The sequence below is a fragment of the Anopheles stephensi genome, chromosome 2, assembly GCF_013141755.1.
Source record: "Anopheles stephensi strain Indian chromosome 2, UCI_ANSTEP_V1.0, whole genome shotgun sequence".
NCBI classification, from domain to species: domain Eukaryota; kingdom Metazoa; phylum Arthropoda; class Insecta; order Diptera; family Culicidae; genus Anopheles; species Anopheles stephensi.
The window spans coordinates 81,668,474-81,687,669 of NC_050202.1; the positions used below are offsets into that span (position 1 = coordinate 81,668,474).

At 50.4% G+C, this 19,196-nt stretch overlaps 3 protein-coding genes across 4 annotated transcripts; all 3 read right to left on the reverse strand.

The window, feature by feature from the left end:
- Positions 1-5,691: 5,691 nt before the first annotated feature.
- On the reverse strand, positions 5,692-9,494 carry LOC118505600 (V-type proton ATPase 116 kDa subunit a1-like). Of its 2 annotated transcripts, none has more exons than XM_036041627.1 (7): positions 9,334-9,494; positions 8,867-9,033; positions 8,261-8,785; positions 6,707-8,083; positions 6,429-6,633; positions 6,183-6,354; positions 5,692-6,107 (listed from the first exon to the last, which is right to left on the reverse strand). In XM_036041627.1, the coding sequence occupies exons 2-7, from the start codon at positions 8,981-8,983 to the stop codon at positions 6,011-6,013; spliced, it is 2,493 nt and encodes an 830-aa protein (XP_035897520.1). In that variant the 5' UTR covers positions 8,984-9,033; positions 9,334-9,494; the 3' UTR covers positions 5,692-6,010. The 2 variants fall into 2 exon arrangements, with proteins under 2 accessions (XP_035897520.1, XP_035897521.1); XM_036041628.1 differs by having other exon boundaries at positions 9,413-9,483.
- Positions 9,495-12,467: 2,973 nt separating this feature from the next.
- Positions 12,468-16,001, reverse strand: LOC118505601 (V-type proton ATPase 116 kDa subunit a1-like). The gene is made up of 7 exons (XM_036041629.1): positions 15,699-16,001; positions 15,330-15,623; positions 15,046-15,252; positions 14,499-14,581; positions 12,956-14,412; positions 12,707-12,878; positions 12,468-12,640 (listed from the first exon to the last, which is right to left on the reverse strand). The coding sequence occupies exons 1-7, from the start codon at positions 15,813-15,815 to the stop codon at positions 12,547-12,549; spliced, it is 2,424 nt and encodes an 807-aa protein (XP_035897522.1). The 5' UTR covers positions 15,816-16,001; the 3' UTR covers positions 12,468-12,546.
- A 1,235-nt stretch (positions 16,002-17,236) lies between these two features.
- Positions 17,237-18,704, reverse strand: LOC118505602 (methylthioribose-1-phosphate isomerase). Its single transcript, XM_036041630.1, has 5 exons — positions 18,454-18,704; positions 18,161-18,396; positions 17,939-18,088; positions 17,828-17,880; positions 17,237-17,768 (listed from the first exon to the last, which is right to left on the reverse strand). The coding sequence occupies exons 1-5, from the start codon at positions 18,583-18,585 to the stop codon at positions 17,284-17,286; spliced, it is 1,056 nt and encodes a 351-aa protein (XP_035897523.1). The 5' UTR covers positions 18,586-18,704; the 3' UTR covers positions 17,237-17,283.
- Between the last annotated feature and the right edge of the window lie 492 nt (positions 18,705-19,196).

A 19,196-nucleotide genomic window follows, 5' to 3' on the forward strand; every position in this document is an offset into this window, starting at 1 on the left:
CTCATTCCGTGTTGCCTGATAGGCACTCGTCGCGTCAAACCGAGAAGCTCAACACTCCTCCTCAACACTGAATGATTTTATTCCGATCGCTTCCCTAAGTTGTCGAAGTTTCACTGCTTGCAACGGTTTGGTAAGCAGATCAGCTTGCATGTGTTCGGTTGGGCAGTACTGCAGTTTCACGATGCCGTCCCGAACCATATCTTTCACGAAATTAAATTTCGTATCGATGTGTTTTGCTTTGCGTTCGGCTCGGTCTCCTTTAGTCAGCGCAATGCAACTTTGATTGTCTTCGTTGACCAGAACTGGACCATCCAGTTGCTCGCCAACATCCGCCATCAGTTTCAGGATCCACTTTACCTCCTGTAGACACTCGGCAAGAGAAATATATTCGGCCTCGGTGCTAGATAGTGCCACGCACTTCTGCTTATGACAGCCCCATCCGATGAGCCCGCCGCCGAACTTAAACACGAACCCCGAGTTGGATTTGCGGTCGCTCTCGTCGCCTGCCCAATCGGCGTCCACAAAACACTCCAGCTTCTGTTCGCCGCTTCCAAGGTACAATACACTATCCAGTGTACCCTTGAGGTAACGTAGTATCCGTTTGGCCTCGTTCCAATCTGCTTCTGATGGATCTTGCACTCTCCTGCCCAGAATGGCCGTGGCGATTGCAATATCGGGTCTGCTGGTCACTGCAGCGTACAACAGAGCCCCTATGAGACTTTGATACGCTTTTGGCGAATCCAACTTCCTGCCATTCTCCTCCTTTCGTTTTAAGAAGCCGGGATCCATCGGGTATTTGGACGGTTTAGCATCCAGCATGCCGAAACGCTCCAGAACTCGTTCCAAGTAAGCTTGTTGGTCCATACAGTAACGCCCATCGTTCCGCCGAACTCGTATGCCGAGAAAAAATCTTAGGTTACCCATGACGCTGATCGTGAAATTCAGTGTCAGGACGTGGACTACCTCAGAAAATTCTTCCTCCGTGTTACATATGACGATCACATCGTCAACGTAAATGAGAACAAAAATGGACTTACCCGCTTTTTCGCGTATGTACAAACATGGGTCCGCCGTTGATTGGATGAAACCCATTGTTTTCAGTACGTCGTCGATCTTCGTATTCCAGACACGAGCTGCCTGCTTGAGCCCGTAAATGCTGCGATGCAGCCTGCAGACTTCGTTCGGGTTACCGCTCTCGAATCCCTGTGGCTGGCGCATAAAAATCTCCTCCTTGAGAAGACCATGTAGGTACGCCGTCTTTATGTCAACGTGCTTTGTTAACATCTTCCTTTTATTCGCCAGAACCAGCATCGTCCGGAAAGTAATCTGCTTTACGACGGGGGCAAACACTAGGTCGTAATCCGTCCCGAATTTCTGGCAGAAACCCTGCGCCACCAGCCGTGCTTTATACCGAACGAAATGACCGTCTTCATCCGCTTTACACTTGAAGATCCATTTCGACCCGATAGCCTTTCGGTGCGGCGGCAGCTCCGCTAGCTCCCACGTTCCATTTTCGTGATGGGACTGCATTTCTTCTGCCATCGCTGATTTCCATTCGGCACTCTGAGGACCAGATACAGCTTCCTTATACGTTTTTGGTTCGGTTATACATTCCTTCGCCAGATATACTTCTTCGTCATATCTTGCCGGTGGAACGCCAGCTGTCGCTCTTTGTGAACGACGAACGGGAGTACTCGACACCACCGGCACAGCCGCTGGCATCGCCTCCGGTATTACATCCAGCACCGCCTCCGGCTCCGCAGCTCCAGCTTCAGTGTCGTCATCGTCCCACAGTCCGCGAAGCCAATTGTTATCATTATCGTTCCAAAAACCTCGTGGCCAGCCATCGTAAAATTCAGATTCGGAGGTTGTTTCATTGGCCACGTTGGTTTTAGCTTCCTGTTTCGTTTCATCGAGAGACCACTCAATTTCAACGCTTTCAGTCGGATTATCCTCTATTTTGGGATCGCCGTATGTCTGCTCCTTGGATCCGTCATCAATCTCAAGAAAACGGACATCCCGACTGATTTGAATTTCTCCCGTCTTAGTGTTTAGCATCCGATACGCCTTATGTTCGCCGGAATAGCCGACAAAAGTCATACGCTCCGCCTTGACGTCTAACTTTTTTCGTTTCACCGACGGAATCAGTACGTATCCAACACATCCAAACAGTCGCAGGTTGGTCAAATCTGGTTTTTTGCCGAACCAGATCTCGAATGGCGTACGATCTACTGCAGCAGACGGCAATCGATTTTGCAAGTAGCAAGCGGTATTGACTGCTTCCGCCCAAAATCGCTTATGCATACCTGCATCCCGAAGCATACACCGACCCATCTCCGTGAGCGATCGGTTCTTCCGCTCCGCGACACCATTTTGCTGGGGTGAATATGCTGCAGTAAATTCCATCTTTATTCCTTCGTCCGCACAGAATTTTCGAAGCGCCTTACTGAAGTATTCTCCTCCCTGATCGGAGCGAATGATCCGCGGTTTCCGGCCAAACTGGTTTTGAACCAATTTCACGTATTCGCGAATCTTATTCTCGACCTCCGATTTCTTTTTGAGAAAATAGACGAAAGTATACCTACTATGATCGTCTATTAGGGTCATATAGTAACGGCATCCCCCTAAGGTCGTTTCTTCCATTGGGCCGCACACATCACTGTGTATTATATCCAGCACTTCTGTCGAGGTTTTTTCTGCAACTGGTGGAAATGGCGAGCGTGCCATTTTGCATTCGATGCAGCATTCGCAGGTCCAGCGGATACCGCAGTCGACCACTTTTAGACCCGACACCAAGTCGTACCGCTTCATTTCACCGATGACAGCTGGATCCCTGTGCCCAAGACGACGATGCCAAGTGTGTTGGCAATTTTTCGTGTGCTCTTTTACGACTGATTTCATCACTCGATCCTGTGCAATTCGCAACCAATACATATCGCTCACTTTATCCGCGACCGCGACGATCGTATTTCCGTAAACGAGTTTGCACCCGGTGTTGTCAAAAACTGCACGCACACCTTTTTCCGCGAGTTTACCGATTGAAATCATGTTTCCCTCCAGCGTAGGGACATACAACACACCCCGTAGCGTGATTTCAATTATTTCGCCGTTTTCAACCGCACACTTGATCAGGCAATCGCCAACACCTTCGACGCGATTTTCGCTGCCATCTGCGACGGTAACATTTGAACGCAAGCTTTGTTCCATTACCGTGAACGCGCTTTTGTCGCTACACATGTGCGAACTAGCACCCGAGTCGATTAGCCACGACCGATCGTTACCGCGAATTTCAGGCTGACGAACCATGAACGTAAACGAACTTGTGTCGTTTTCGCGCACTATTTTCACTAGTTCTTTTTTATTCGGCTTATTCTTTTTCTTCTTTTCGCCTTCCCCGCTGCTCTTCCGATTCAGGAACTCTTTGCAGTCCCGTTTCTTATGGCCAGATTGACCACAAAAGAAACACGCGCCTGGTTTTGCTTCACTTTTCGCCTTCAGCACTCGCTCCTCCTGCACCTTTCCGCCGTACAGCTTCTCACTTTCGTCGATCAGCTTTGCCCGCACAAGTTCCATCGTTAGCTCTTTATCGGAACGACTTTCCAAAGCGGTAGTAAGAGCGTCAAATGCTTTTGGAAGGCTCCGCAAAATCATGGCCACCTGCATGTTCGCCGAGAGTTTTTCACCCGAATTCTCCAGCCGAGAGTAGAGATCTTCCATGCCGTATAAAAAATCTTCCATATTCTCACCTTCATGATAGTTTGCATTGCAAATCTCTTTCAGCAACGAAACTTTCCCGGTAAGAGTGGCTTTGTGGTGGTGTGCCTTGAGCGCATCCCATGTCTCTTTCGCTGTGTTCTTTGTCATGATGAGATTGTGTTGGTTATCCTCAACCAACAAAGCAATGGTCGCCCGCGCCTTCGAATCACCCTCCGTCCACTCCGGAGTTACCGGTGTCGGCGCGACACCCGGGTCAACGTACGTCCACGTACCCTCCCGCATCATCAACATCTGCACTTTGAAAGCCCACGACCGATAGTTTCGGTTGTTCAGCCGGATGACACCCACTTTCGAAAAATCCATTTTTGCTCGTGCCGAACCGTTCCCGGTTGGATTTTTTCTTTCACCACGAAAAACACACGATTCCTTAACCGCACCGCGTACCTTCCGGAAATGTCCTAATTTTTTCACGCCGAAAAAATCACTGTGATTCCGAACCGCGTCGCGCACTTTTCAATTGAACTGGCCACACTGAGCTGGGCCCATAACCTGTTGAACTAGAAGAGAAACAAAGCGGAAAAAGCGAGTGGACTGTTGCACCCAAAGGAAAAGACGTGTAGACGCTTGTACGCTTGATGCAGGAATAAATCTTTATTCAAAGTTAAAGTGTGTGTGTGTGTTGTACAAAGTGTAGCCCGACTGGCACTCATTCCGTGTTGCCTGATAGGCACTCGTCGCGTCAAACCGAGAAGCTCAACAAGAAGATGGCCCCCGAAGTTTCCACCTCCGAGTCGCGGATGGCTCTCTCTAGCGCCAGGTTGAAGAGGAGACAGGCGAGCCCATCTCCCTGGCGCAGGCCCTTGGAGGTAGCAAAGGGCCCTGAGAGTTTTCCATCCACCTTCCCCTGGCATGTGATGTTGGCCATTGTCATTCGTACAAGCCTGCTAAGCTTGGCCGGGATTCCAAAAGAGCTCATTGCGTCGTACAGTTTTACCCTGGCTATGCTGTCATAGACGTTTTTAATATCAATGAAGAGATGGTAGGAGTGAAGCTGTTGCTCCGCCATCTTCTCCAAGATTTGCCGCATCGTGAGAATCTGGTCAGTGGTTGATTTTCCGTTTCGGAATCCTCTCTGATAGATTCCGACTATCTCTTCCGACGAATGGGACAAGTCGATCTTGTAAGATTAGGGAGAAGATCTTGTAGGCGGTATTCAACACCGTAATACCCCTGTAATTGCTGCACTCTAGCCTATCTCCCGTCTTGTATATGGGATAGATGAAACCAAGATTCCAATCACAAGGCATCGATTCGCTATCCGCATACCTCAGCAATAATTTGATGAATTTCCTGTTCGAGTGCTACACCACCGTTTTTGATCAGTTCGGTTACTATTCCGTCGGTGCCTGGTGCCTTGTTGTTCTTGAGCCGACGGATAGCCAGTCGTGTTTCATCAATGGTAGGTGGCAGTAGCATGATTTCATCATCAGAGCCGGAAAAATTCTACTCGGAAGCGAAAGAGCGACCGTAAATGCTACGCCAGCCAACCTTACTGCGCACTACCAACGAATGGGATGAGTCGAATTACATTAATAGTCGGATAGGGTGGTCCGCCCGGTGGTAGAGGCAACAAACGGTTCTCTAGAAGGCCAAAAGTGGTAGGCATCATGACCTAAGAGATCGTTAAGCCAAAGAGGAAGAAGCAGAAGCAGAAGTCTGATAGAGGAATAACCGGCAAAGGAAGGAACGCATCAGTTTCCAAAGTAGAAACGTTGGAAGAAACCGCCGCTCTGTGCACGGAGGGATCAACTTGACATACTTTACTACGAGCTGCTGTGAAATGGGCTCGAGGAAATGATGGTCTACTCCCATCCTGTAGAAGTTAGCAATAAGACAGTCCCACCGAACTGCGACTTTGCTTCATCCGTTTCGGCCGTCCTGCTGTTAAGTCATCGAGGAAATGAAACAACATGCTACGGAGCGTTTTTGCATGCATTAATACCGTGCAGATAGGAGCTTGCATTGCAGGTTTGCGCGCGTATACTACCATCACTACTAACTACGATTACGGATGCTGTGGGGTATGGGTCAGTTTTGGGGTCGCTTGTTCTGTTCAGGTCGCTGGTGAGGGCGAGTAGTCGAGAACCTCGCAACCCGTCGCAATACCCTCCAATACTACAAAGGTGTGGGAAGAAGATGTTGGGATGTTGGATGTGTTAGGTGCCGAACGATAGTCATCATCTGTTGCGACTACCACCACCCCTTCCAAACAACACATTCAACGTCGCACATATTACTCCAAATCCTCATCGCTATCGATGATCAGCTTGAACGAGAAGGGCTGGAAACCGTAACCCAAACCCTCGTAGAATTTGCTCATAAACTCGACCCTGAGAACGAGAGAGGAACCGTTGGCACAATTAGTTTGGAATTGCTAAGGGCACCGGGGGAAGGTGGAGGCGTACCAGTGCAAACGTAGCGTGTGCAGGAAGGCGGACAATCCTTCCATCATGACGAGGATGGCGAGCGTAAACAGTGACCAGGCGCCAAAGACAAAGTACAGCATGATCGCACCCTTGTAGGACGTTTGCTTAAGTCCCATCGACAGCACCATGTTCCACAGGACCTCCGATAATTCTGGGCGGAAGTGGAAGCTTTAGGTTACGGTTTCCAAACAAACAAAAAAAAACAATCGAAGAAAGGCTACTTACGGGCATGAGCAAGGGAAAGCGCCCACAGACGCAGGTAGGACGCGGTGTGTGATACCGTGCTGAGCACGTACTCGATCGTGTGGATGGCCTGGTGGATGAAGATCTCTGCCATCGGCTCATCGTCGTGCGAATCGTGTGGTTTCGGGCTGGACGCGTGGTTCGAGTCACCTGCCTGATGGACGTCCCCGTTGTTGGGAATTGGTGTCTAGGAAAGGGTCACGAAACAAGGGGTCATTTCCCGTGGCGCAGCATCACGCAATGGTCGCAGCAGTACTCACCGGTGAAGCATGCTTGCGCTTGAACATCAGATAGAACGGCTTGCCGAGCAGCATCCAGGGAATGCACAGCAGCGAGATGAACACGAACGTGCGCTGCACCTCGTTCTGGCCGCTAAACATGAACTCGTCACACCCGTGGAACGGTTCGGTGTTCTTGAACAGCATCATGTTGATGAACATGATCAGCACGGACGGTGCGCAGCCGGGCGTCCGCGGCTGGTAGTCCGTTTTGGCGGTGTAAGCGACCCACTTCATGAACATCATGAACACCATGTACGCGAACAGCAGCACGAGAAAGATGATCTGCGGCAGGAACTCCAGCACGATGCTGACGCGCTTGCGGAAGAAGTTGTGGTTGACCACGCTCATGCACACGCCGAAGATCATGTGCACCACGCCGAAGATGATCGACAGCTTCATCTTGTACGAGTTCAGGAAGATGATCTTGTTCGTGGCCAGCTGCCACACGGGATCCAGCCCGACCGGATAGATGTCCGTGTGGTAGTCGATCGAGCCGGGATTGAGCGTTAGATCCTTGTTGCTCATCACCGTGGACGTGTTGTAGTTGATGGTCCAGGCCGAGCCGAAGATGTTCATCGACTTGGAGAAGATGTCGTTGTACACGAACCCGGTGTACATGGAGAACAGCCCCATCAGCAGGATGATGTACCGGCCGCCGAAGAAAATGTTCCAAATTTCGTTGGTCGACTTCCTGGCGCCCAGCTTCTTCTCGCCCGTTACCATCCACAGGCCGAACAGTGCCATGATCATACCGTGCCCCAGATCGCCGAACATGATGCCGAACAGGAAGGGGAACGTGATGATGGTGTACAGGGCCGGGTTCGCCTCCCGGTACGACGCGATACCGTACGCATCGATCAGGTTCTGGAAGCCGCGCGTAAACTTGTTCGTTCGGTTGTACGTCGGCGGTGCCTCGTTCGTGTCGATCACGTTCAGGAAGGACGGTATCGTGCTGCCAACGGCGGCGGACCCATCCGACAGGGCTTTCTGCACCTTGGGTAGGTCGGGCACCGGCACCCAGCACTCGCCGATCAGACACTTCTTGGTGACGTCCATGTTGAACAGGTTCAGCGTATGGTAGATCGCCTTCATCTTCTTCACCATGATGCGCCAGCTGAACAGTTCCTTCGCGACGGTAGCCAGCACGATCGAGCGATGATCCTGCGTCTGGTTCAGCACCATCTTCAGGTCCTCGAGACGCGTGCAAACGCCCTTCACCATCTCGGTACGCTCGGATCCGGAGCTCGGACACGGGTAGAGCGACACGTGGTACCCGGTGCATACCTTCTTGATGCGCGCCTTCAGCTGCTCACCTTGGAAGAACGCCACGAACACGGTTTTGAAGATTTCGTTACCCTAGAAAATGCCCGGTGCGAGAAAGCGAAAGGAAGATCAGCGAAAGCAAGATCTTCTATTTATACGCCGGCAAAAAAAAGCTGCCAGCAACTATTTTTGTCTCGCCTATCGAAATCTCTCATAACTAAAGGACGTTGAAAGAAAGAGGGAATGCCCCTTTCGTCTCCGCTATCTTACCGTGGCCGGATCCTCCAACGGGTCCTCCAGCTCGACCTGGCGCAGAAAGATGTTACCGCGCGAGATGCGCCACAGCATCCGCTCGAAGCCCGGCATCTTTTCGCGCTGGATCACCCCGGCCACAAAGCCCAACCGGCCGCGGCTCTGAGCCGCGGTCGGATCTTCCGCAATCAGGTTGCTCTTGGCGCCGTCCGTGCTGACGATCACCTCCTGCTCGAAGAAGAACGATTGCGTCCGCTCGAGCACATGCTTCAGCTCGGTCAGCTCGAGATAGTTCGACTTCAGGTTGACCGCGTTCTGGGACAGTTCGAGAATTTCGTTCTCCGTCTTCTCGAGCCGCGCTTCGAGATCGATAATCTCGCGCGGGTTCGGTGCGCGGGGCCAATCGTCCACCGAACACTCGGGGATCTGGACGCTGTCCTTCTTCACCTCGCCCTCGACGTACCGCAGCTTGCGCTCCATCTCATCGCAACGGCGTACCTCGCTGACGAACTTGCGCTGGAACGCGTTCACGTCGGCGTTTAGCTGTTGTGTGCGGAGGAGAAGGAAGAGGAAAGTGCGTTAGAGGGGAAAGTGTTCGAACGAGAGAGGTCCGGTGAGTCTTACGTCACGAAACTGGACCGCCCCGGTCTCGCCCAGCTCGGACACGGACGTGTAGGCCGCTTCCGGCTGGATAAACATCTGGCACAGGGCCATCTCTTCGCTCCGGAACATCATCGCCATGGTGTGGCGGTTGCTGCAACGGGGCGCGCCTGCTGTACTGGAGTAGCGAGCTAGAGGAAAGAGAAGACGAGATTAACGCGACGAGGGTTTAACACAAACGAACTCAACAACATAACAAAAGCGATCCAATCAAATAGCCCCCATTTCACTGCCAACAATGGCCCAGAGCAGCGTGAGCGCTCGCACCCAAGAACCCGTGATGCCTGTCACGTGACACGCGTAACGATCACGATCGTATCGCACACACAGCGCGCCGTTCGAAAAATCAATCACCTGACGCGGAATCACTTGCGACTGTACAATGTGGTGGTTTCGAGACTCGGTTCTAGACTACCTCCAGCACCACTTACTTTCACCAATATTCGCAACACAACCCGATGACCCTGGCACGGGTTGGAGTAGACTTAAAGTTCAAGGACGGAAACGTACGGTGGTGCCCGATCGAGCTCGAGCGTTTTGATCGGGTAAGTCGGGTTGCCTTCCGGTCGAGTGTCACTGAACGACTGAAAGCGAGCCCGATCGCGGTGGAGTGTTTGCTTTCGGGTTCCGAGCAGCGATCGATCACCGCGAGCGATCTTGCGATGAGCCCCCCCCCCCACCATGCGTCATCGTAGCTCTCGAGCCAGTACAGACAGTGTGCTGTTCTAATTGCAACGATCGCCGTCGGCGGACGGTCGGTGTTGTTTTGTTTGCGCCGCTTCGTGCGTGTGCGTCCCTAGAATGTTGGTTTGTTTTACATTCGGCTGGCCCCTTTTGTGCGGCGTATCAATGTAACCTCTCTTTTACACGGCCTGCTCGGTTTCGGGGATCGATTACGCTCGGCTATACTTACACTACCGAGATGATCGCTGTGCTCGTGGTGGTGTTCCGGTTCACGTGATGGCGATGGCGATGATGTTGCCGTTATCGATTCGGCCAGGAGTTGCTGTGCAGTGTGGTTGGTTGACACCTATTTGCCGGATCCGCGCACTAATTTGCACCTCAAACAACGGCACACCCGTAGCGGAGAAGGCGCACGGCGCTTGTGTGTGCGATCATGTGATGCGAAGAAGAATGCTTCACCCAATCGAGAGCGCGCGCTGCACACGGATGCAACGCCGTACCGAGTGCCGCGCGGTTATCACTGACGCGAACCGATCGAACCAGCCGAGTAGTGTGTGCGATCGCGACACATGCTACCATTACACTGGCAGGTTGTCGTCGTCGTCGTCGTCGTGGTCGGAAGGTCACGCGCCTACTGTTCGCCTACAGCGGATGGGTCGTAAACGTGGACGACGCCTGGTTGCCCAGCGATCAGGTACGCGTTTCCTTCCGCCGTTCCATTTCGATTGATCGAGCCATTTTTGGTTTCAAGGGGGTTCTCGATCTGTTGCTAGTAGTGGTAGCCGGTAGTACTAAAGGTAGTCACGCACCTGCACCCGGACTGTGTACGAAGCAAGGCGTAGCTTAGTATGAGAGCGTTTTTTTTTCGGGGTCTGTGTAATGGTGGCCGTTGTTTGCTTTCGAGTGTATTGTGCACTGTGGCTGCTGGGCGCGCGGGATGTAACGAGATCCACAGCCTGGCACTCACTCTGTTTGTCGAGTAAACATGTGTTCATTTTAACGGACTTTTTTATTATTTTGAAATTAAAATCACCGGGCGAAATAATCATAAGAAACGATAGCCCAAGTACGAGCCAACGAACGTTATGAGTAAAGAGAAGAAAGCAGTTAAGTAATTATTTACCATATGTATAATCCAACTGTTACAACTTACACACGAGTAAACTAGAAATGAGGACGACAAAACGAGATGAGTGCTTGTGAAGCGGCATTCCCAACCTCCCCAGACAGTGACTTCCGTTGCAACATGATCCACGACAACATTTCCGTTAGGGCTGTAACCTGGCGAAGTTAGCGAAAGGCGTGAATGCTTCCGCTTCGTAGAAGAGTATTTCTATTGCCAGTAACGTTACAGGTCGATTTATTACCGACGTCGTCAGTGACCATCATGCTAAATTAATATTGTATTTATATCAAGACCTTTCCTAAATCGTGTAATTGTAGCTAATAACGATGAATCAATAAATTGGTAATGAAAGCGACACTGAACCCTTCAAATCTGCCAATGAAGTCCAAGGATAAGTACTATGGAGAGTCCAAAAAAAGTCCCATATTCTACACTATCCAGCACTTCGTTGTTGTCCAACAGTTTACATTTTGTCTGCTTTACCTCCAATGTCGGTAGCTGAGAAATCAGCATTGCCTAGACTGCAACGAATGCTTTATGAAGGTTCATCTCCATTAGCAGACACGAGGCTCATTAAATATCGATTCTCCCACGATGCGCTGATAGCGATGCAAATCTGTGTGGAGGCGAATGCGATGAAACATACGCCTTAAACCAAGTTGCGAAATAAGTAAGCTCCCCAGAACATTTTGCCATTTCAAGATAGGCACTCATTTCCCTTCAAATAACTCAATACAGGGTTTCCGAGAAGAACTAACGATGTGCGAGCCATTTCTGGGCAAAGGCTAGGTTGAAGTAAACAACTGCCAGGTAGAACTGGAGATCTGTTGCCCTTTCTGGACTATGGCCAAGTTGAACTAGACACAGGCTAGGTTGAAGTGGACGATGGCCAGGTTGAACTGAAATGTCAAATTTGAAACAATTGCTGAAGCGTTCGCAAACGGTTGAGGTAACGCTTAATTTTAAAAAGTATTTAAAAAATGACCGGTAAAAACCATTTTATTTGTAATAATTTTTTTTAAAGGATATTAATTGAAGAGAACGCTTCAATTGCAACGCAGCTCGTATGTAATTATAAAATTTTTATTTAATGCGCTTTGAGCTTTAGAATTTGCAATGGCTTGCTTCAAGATATTATATTTATTGAACTCACCTAAATTTAGCGTATATTGCTCAATTACACTGCACTTGGAAAGCAAACATAGCATTACAAAAAAAATATTTTTGAGCATTGAAACATGCTCAAAGAGCTGTAAACAATAATTTTATAATTACATACGAGCTGCGTTGCAATTGAAGCGTTCTCTTCAATTAATATCCTTTAAAAAAATTTATTACAAATAATATGGTTTTACCGGTCATTTTTTAAATATTTTTTAAAATCAAGCGTTACTTCAACCGTTTGCGAACGCTTCAGCAATTGTTTCAAATTTGACATTTCAGTTCAACCTGGCCATCGTCCACTTCAACCTAGCCTGTGTCTAGTTCAACTTGGCCATAGTCCAGAAAGGGCAACAGATCGCCAGTTCTACCTGGCAGTTGTTTACTTCAACCTAGCCTTTGCCCAGAAATGGCTCGCACATCGTTAGTTCTTCTCGGAAACCCTGTAACGTCGGGGACATCCGTTCAACCAATTTTAAGTTGACTGGGTTTAGAATCAGATACGAGTTTTGGTTATGAATTACCTGCCGCGTACAACAGTCACGTGCCACCATCACTGTGATATTCGCTCGGCTCGAAACATTCGCCTTATCGTGCATTCTATACCATCGTTTATTTCATACAGTGGCAATCTACGTTCGGCAAACACAGGCATTCAGCTATGCACGTTGCTTTAGTCGGCCTCTTCCTCCTCCAGTATTGCCTTGAAGGAGAACGGCTTGAAGGCGTAGCCCAGACCTTCGTAGAATTTGCTCATGAACTCGACCCTGTTGAGAAGGGGGAAGGTGTTAGATGCTGCGTGCGACGGTTCTCACACAAATAACTGTTCTTACCAGTGCAGACGGAGAGTGTGCAAGAAGGCAGAGAGTCCTTCCATGCCCACCAGGATACCGATGGTCAGGACGGACCACGGCCAAAACACGAGCCAGATCATGATGGCCCCGACGTACGAGTCGTTTTTCAACCCGATCGTGAACACCATGTTGTACAGCACCTCGGACAGCTCTGGAAGGATAAAAAAAAAAACAGTCAAATCGATCGCTCGGGTTTGAGGTTAGTCTGAAGAGTCCTTGGCAACTTACGGGCGTGAGCAAGCGATAAAGCCCACAAGCGCAGGTACGACGCAGTGTGCGAGATGGTGCTGAGGATGTACTCGATCGTGTGGATTGCCTGATGGATGAAAATTTCACTCATCGGCTCATCGTCATGGTGGCCCGATGACGACGACTGGTGTGCCACCTCCGAACCGTGGTCGTTACCCTTCTTTTTGCGCTGGATCATGATGTAGAACGGTTTGGCCAGCAGCAACCACGGAATGCAGATCAGACCCAGCAGGATGAAGATGACCTGCAGCGTGTCCTGCCCTTCGAACATAAACTCCTTGCACGTTTCGAGCGGTTCCTGGTTCTTGAACAGCATCATGTTGATGAACATGATCAGCACGGACGGTGCGCAGCCCGGCTTCAGATGGTCCTCATCCGTAACGGCCGAGTACATGATCCACTTGAAGAACATCATGAAGCACATGTAGGCGAACAGCAGCACCAGGAACAGCATCTGCGGGATAAACTCCAGCAGGATGTTGATGCGACGGTGGAAGTGGTTGTGGTTGACCAGGCTCATGCACACGCCGAAGATCATGTGCACCACGCCGAAGATGATCGACAGCTTCATCTTGAACGAGTTCAGGAAGATGATCTTGTTGGTGGCCAACATCCAGAGCGGATCCAGCCCGTACCAGTACACCGTCTCGGAGTAATCTTCGGTCGGGTTCAGCTGCAGCTCCTTGTTGCTCATGATCGTGGACGTGTTGTAGTTGATGCTCCAGGCCGAACCGAAGATGTTCATACCCTTCGAGAACAGATCGTTGTACACGAACCCGGTGTACATCGAGAAGATGCCCATGAGCAGAATAATGTACCGACCGCCGAAGAACAGCTGCCAGATTTCCTCCTTGTTCTTGTCGAGTGTCTTTTCCCACAGCACCATCCACATGCCGAGCAGGAACAGAATCATACCGTGCCCCAGATCGCCGAACATAATGGCGAACAGGAAGGGGAACGTGATGATGGTGTACAGGGCCGGGTTTGCCTCGCGGTACGTGGCGATACCGTACGATTCGATCAGGTTCTGGAAGCCGCGCGTAAACTTGTTCGTTCGGTTGTACGTCGGCGGATCCTCATCGGTGGCGATAATGTTCAGGAACGACGGTACAGCACTACCGACCGCAGCCGACCCATTCACCAGCGCGGTCTTGACGTCCTGCAGACCAGCGGTCGGGACCCAGGCCTCCCCGAACAGACACTTCTTCGATACGTCCACGTTGAACATGTTCAGCGTATGATAGATGGCCTTCACCTTCTTCACGATGATCTCCCAGTTCGGTACTTCCTTGGCGACATTCAGCAGCACACGCTGGCGCTGATCCTGCGTCTGGCCGAGCACCATCTTGAGATCCTCGATGCGCGTTCGCACGCCACGAAGCATCTCCTCGCGCTCACTGTACTCGTTCGGGCACGGATACAGCGAGGCATGATAGCTGCGGAAAAGGCACCAACATTCATTACTGACCCCCTCCCCCGGGGACACAAACCAAAGAATGCTTTTGGTAGCACCCGTACTTACCCAGCGCACACCTTCTTGACGCGCGACTTGAGCTGCTCGCCTTGGAAGAACGCGACGAACACAATCTTGTGAACGGAATCACCCTGCGGAACGGAATGGTCAAGATAAAAGGAAAGTTAACCAGAAACAGCTGGTAATGCACGGTAAATAGTGATAGGAAGATTGCGTCCACCCCAAAGAAAAAGAGGCCAACAGCGTCACATTATCTGCAGGAGGTCACACCGCCGTTACATAACGCTCACTGCGCCACCCCGCAAAACATTCGCGGTCCGAAATTTAACTGGCTCCAAAATTTAACTAATCAACCAAGATTGCAAACAAACGGTGCTGCCTTACGGTGCGCCATCACCAACACCTCGTGACCTTATCTGCTACAACTCAACAACCCCATGTGACCAGTGATTCGCTAGTTGTTGCGCTTGTAAAACACACCGCCAAGACACCGAACCACTCGATCCTACAGCGCGTTTCCACGTTGCTGATGGCGAGGCCCGATAATATCCCGCACCTACCGTGACACCGTGGCACCGTACGCAACGTTTCTTACCGTTTTCGGATCAACCAGCGATTCCTCCAGCGTGGCCTGGCGCAAGAAAATGTTACCACGTGATACGCGCCACAGCATACGCTCGAAGCCGATGACGCGTTCGCGGGTAATGACACCGGCCACGAAGCCGAGCGGTTTGCCCTCGTTTGCCGCCTCACCGCCGGTAGCCTCCAGGTTCTGGACGTTCGATTTGTCCGAGAAGAACACCTGCGGATGGGAAGGGCAGCAAGGTATGGGCAGCAGCTCAAACCGATGACTCTCCACCGTCAGCAAACGTCCCCTACCTGAGTCTTCTCCAGCACATGCTTCAGCTCGGTCAGTTCCATAAAGTTTTGCAGCAGTGCATTGTTGTTCTCCGACAGCTCCACAATCTCGTTCTCCGTCTTCTCGAGCTGCGCCTCGAGGTCGATAATTTCGCGCGAGTTCGGGGTGCGCGGGATGACTTCCGGCATGTCCGGGATCGCCACCGAGTCCTTCACGATCTCGCGGCGAATGTACCCGATCTTGCGCTCCATCTCCTCGCAGCGTCGTATCTCGCTCGTGTACTTCCGCTGGAACATGTTGATGTCCGCGTTCAGCTGCAAAAATAAGGGTTCGCAAAACGGGGGGGTTCATCTCGTCTCGGCGTTCACTGGTCGGAAGGTGGTACTAACATCACGGAACTGCGCTATGCCCAGTTCACCCAGCTCGGCCACCGATTGGTAGGCCGCTTCCGGTTGGATGAGCAGCTGGACCATGCTCATCTCCTCGCTACGGAACATCGCACCCATGGTGGCGGCTTACGGTGGAGGAAGATTCCCTTCCCGGCTACTTTAACAACGGCGGCACGATCAAACTGGCACTGGGATACTGGTCGACTAATCTTCAGGTACTTGAGCTGAGCACACGCGGTTCACGACTGTCCCGTTCCACTGCTGGACGGCATCTGCTCTGTCGGTCGAGTCGGTGACGAACCAATCTTGGAATCGTTTTGTGTGATAGCGCGATATCTTGCTTCAGGCCCACGGACGAACGATTCAGCGTGCTGTCGTCGTTGCGCCGCGATAAGAACGTCACGTGAGGCTTAAAGGTGCCCAAGAATGCCAGTCCATCATATGATTGCTTTCGTCCGACGAGTGGGTTGTCCTGCCAGCAGTTCAATGTTTAGGTGATGGAGAAGCTACCTTGAAAAGCAAATCTCTAATATCACCCACCAAATTTCTCATCTTCGACCGATTCTTTAAAATAAGCTGCCTCGCCCCTCTCTCTCTCTCTCTCTCTCTCTCTCTCTCTCTCTCGGCGTTACCCAAAGGTACTTCATCGCGCAGTTAATAGAGTTTGTTGCTCTAATTTAAATAGAATACAACCGTTTCTTACTCCATAAATCTTGAAGCTTCGCGGTCTTCATCACTAATCTATTCCCGCGCCATCCACCAGCACCGCGGTCCAGGTGTTGTTAGACCGGCTTAAAGCAAATAGGTTGTTGAAGGGCTTTTCGGGAACGCTCGGTAACCCGCGGCGCGATAACGAATGTGTGTGCGATAAGAAAATGCCTCACACCGTGAAGCCGATGGGTGACGCGCACAGACATTGGCAGTATCGGGGTAATTAAGCACACAAGTTTATCTCTCCACCGTTGCACAGAAGCCTTTTACCGATTGTTACGATAATTGAACAACAAGGGCCAACGACAAAACGCCTCGAACTATTAGAAATCGTCCAGAAGGGTGTCAATAGCATTCGCGATCGAGAACGTTGTGTGCAATGCTATGTTCCGGTCGTTGAGAACCGTACGTGACGGATGTAAAGAACGATGGAGATGGAGGCAACTTGGTTAGTAAGTTGAAATCTTGTCGTAAATGTGTTATATATGGCACGTACATGGGGACAAGCTGTCTGACTGCCTTCTGTCCAACTCAGAATGGACAGATTCTAGTCGGTCGCAATGGATTGCGACGTTAGTGGCATATACATCACATTATTGAGTGTTGGTTAGAAGTGCAGGGTTCGTCAACCTTTTTCAAAAATAACGGTCAGTTTGAATCGTTAAGTACGCAGCCGTTTTACATGTGCCGCATGATTCAAATTTAAGTCTCCAGCGTTGTGCGGGAATTTACCACGCACCAACGGAACTAACTATTCAGCTAATGCATTCTTTCTCGCGCTAGATTACCGTACCGAAACTAACAAAAATAAAGAAGAAACATTACCCTCGTCTGGTGTAAACAACGTTACTCAACCGCAACGCGATCACTTCATTCATTTCTGTCTGACCTTTTCGGCCAGTTCGCTCGGTTTCAGTACACCCCGCTCGGTGATAATGCCCGTTATCAGTTCGGCCGGCGTAACGTCAAATGCCGGATTCCAGCACCCAATCCCGGGCGCTGCAATCCTTTGCCCGGCGATGTGCGTTAGCTCGTGCTCGGGTCGTTCCTCAATTTTGATGTACGAACCGTTCGCGATGGCGACATCGATCGAGGTGAACGGAGCGGCTACGTAAAACGGTACGCCGTGATGTTTCGCCACCACAGCCATCTGGTACGTGCCAATTTTGTTAGCCGTATCACCGTTCGCAGCGACACGATCCGCACCGACGATGATGGCATCGATTTTACGGCTGTTCAGCAGGGCGGCTACCATGCTGTCCGTCACGAGAGTGGCCGGAAGTTTATCGTGCACGAGCTCGTAGGCGGTAAGACGGGCGCCCTGGTTGTACGGACGGGTTTCCGTGCAGTATACGTGATCTGAAATAAATTAATATGCAATCATGCTCAAATTGCAAGCACATTGCAAGCGTACTGACCTAAGAGATTCCTTTCATTTACGCTCCGGATCACTCCAAGTGCGGTTCCATAACTAAAAATGTAAAAGTTTTGTAATAGCAGTTGAATTGAGGCATTCTTTTCCTGCTTACCCTGCCGTAGCGAGCGATCCCGTGTTGCAATGGGTAAGCAACCTCAACGGTCTATCTATTCCTTTCAGTAGTGCATTGGCACCATTGTCACCGATGGCACGGTTATCTCTAATATCCTTCTCCAGCATTTGCTCAATAGATTTGATAACCCTGTAAACATTAAAACAGTTTAGCGATTCGTTAAAGACCGTCTTCTCAGTGAGTAGTAAACCAATATCTCACTCTTGCTTCATCCCGTCAACGTTAACCGTCTCGTTGTTTAACAAACTCGTGGCCAGATCCTTCACCTCATCGGCGGCCAGCTTCAGATTCACTGCCGTCGGTCGTGACGTGACGAGATACTGCAGATGTTCGCCTAGTTCCTTCTCGAGCGCAACCTTCGTGTCGTACTGTTTATCGTAAATCTCCACCACCAGCGATAAACATCCAACGATGGCAATGGCTGGTGCCCCTCTCACCTAAGGCGGACAAGATTTAGCACATTCCAATACAGGGTCTTATCCGTTTCAACTTACCTGCATCTTGTGAATCGCACTCCAGCCATCCTTTACACCGGCAACAGGAATGTACTTTGATTCACCGGGCAGTAGAAGCTGGTCCAGTATTTGCAGCTGGCCGGCTTTATACTTGATTGCTTCGAGCGTCATTCTTTAGTTGCTGGTTGTCGCTAGAAATGCACAGCACTGCGGAAAAACGTGAAAATCCGCCGCCGTTCTTATCGGGAATGATTGTTTACTTTGCGCGCGGCTTTGTTGACGTTTATGATTTGACAGCTGGAAGCCAGTGCTTCTAAACTCTGTGCCGCTCTGTGGGAAGCAACTGGCCTATAAATTGCTATAGTTGCGTGCATTTTTAACATTTTTTCTCGAATAACTATTCAAGTTAAATTGTAATTTCATCCCACTAAAATTGAAGCAGAGTGTTTTCAAGTTTTGTGACTTGGTCGTTCAGTTTCTCCTCAACAAGCTTCTGATGGCCACTTGTACGCAACGTTGCGCCCGTTTGATACAACTTGTATGCTACGGATACGAATCATAACGGACAGCAGCATAACTTTTCAGGGCCGAAGCACGTTTCGCCGGAAGATACGATGATCCCTTCAAAAAGTAAAGAAACGCTCAGGGCAATGAAAGAATCGTATTTGTGTCCCTTCGAACCGATCGTTATCTTGCATAAATACAAACAAGAAAAGGGTGCTTTACTTCCGGTCTCCGAGCCTGGTGTGAATATTGAACGATTTAATTCTCCGGCGCGATAA

Bases quoted from the DNA above. Each gene is read 5' to 3' on its own strand.
- LOC118505601 (XM_036041629.1), bottom strand. From the start codon at position 15,815: ATGGGTGCGATGTTCCGTAGCGAGGAGATGAGCATGGTCCAGCTGCTC. The intron at 15,253-15,329 runs GTAGGGGACGTT...TCCCATCCGCAG, and splicing joins ATGTGCTGGAGAAGACTCAG to GTGTTCTTCTCGGACAAATC. The intron at 12,641-12,706 runs GTAAGAACAGTT...CCTTCTCAACAG, and splicing joins CACACTCTCCGTCTGCACTG to GGTCGAGTTCATGAGCAAAT.
- LOC118505600 (XM_036041627.1), bottom strand. From the start codon at position 8,983: ATGGCGATGATGTTCCGGAGCGAAGAGATGGCCCTGTGCCAGATGTTT. The intron at 8,786-8,866 runs GTAAGACTCACC...CGCACACAACAG, and splicing joins GGGCGGTCCAGTTTCGTGAC to CTAAACGCCGACGTGAACGC. The intron at 8,084-8,260 runs GTAAGATAGCGG...GGCATTTTCTAG, and splicing joins CGTTGGAGGATCCGGCCACG to GGTAACGAAATCTTCAAAAC.
- LOC118505602 (XM_036041630.1), bottom strand. From the start codon at position 18,585: ATGACGCTCGAAGCAATCAAGTATAAAGCCGGCCAGCTGCAAATACTG. The intron at 17,881-17,938 runs GTAAGCAGGAAA...TTACATTTTTAG, and splicing joins GGATCGCTCGCTACGGCAGG to TTATGGAACCGCACTTGGAG. The intron at 17,769-17,827 runs GTCAGTACGCTT...AATTTATTTCAG, and splicing joins AAATGAAAGGAATCTCTTAG to ATCACGTATACTGCACGGAA.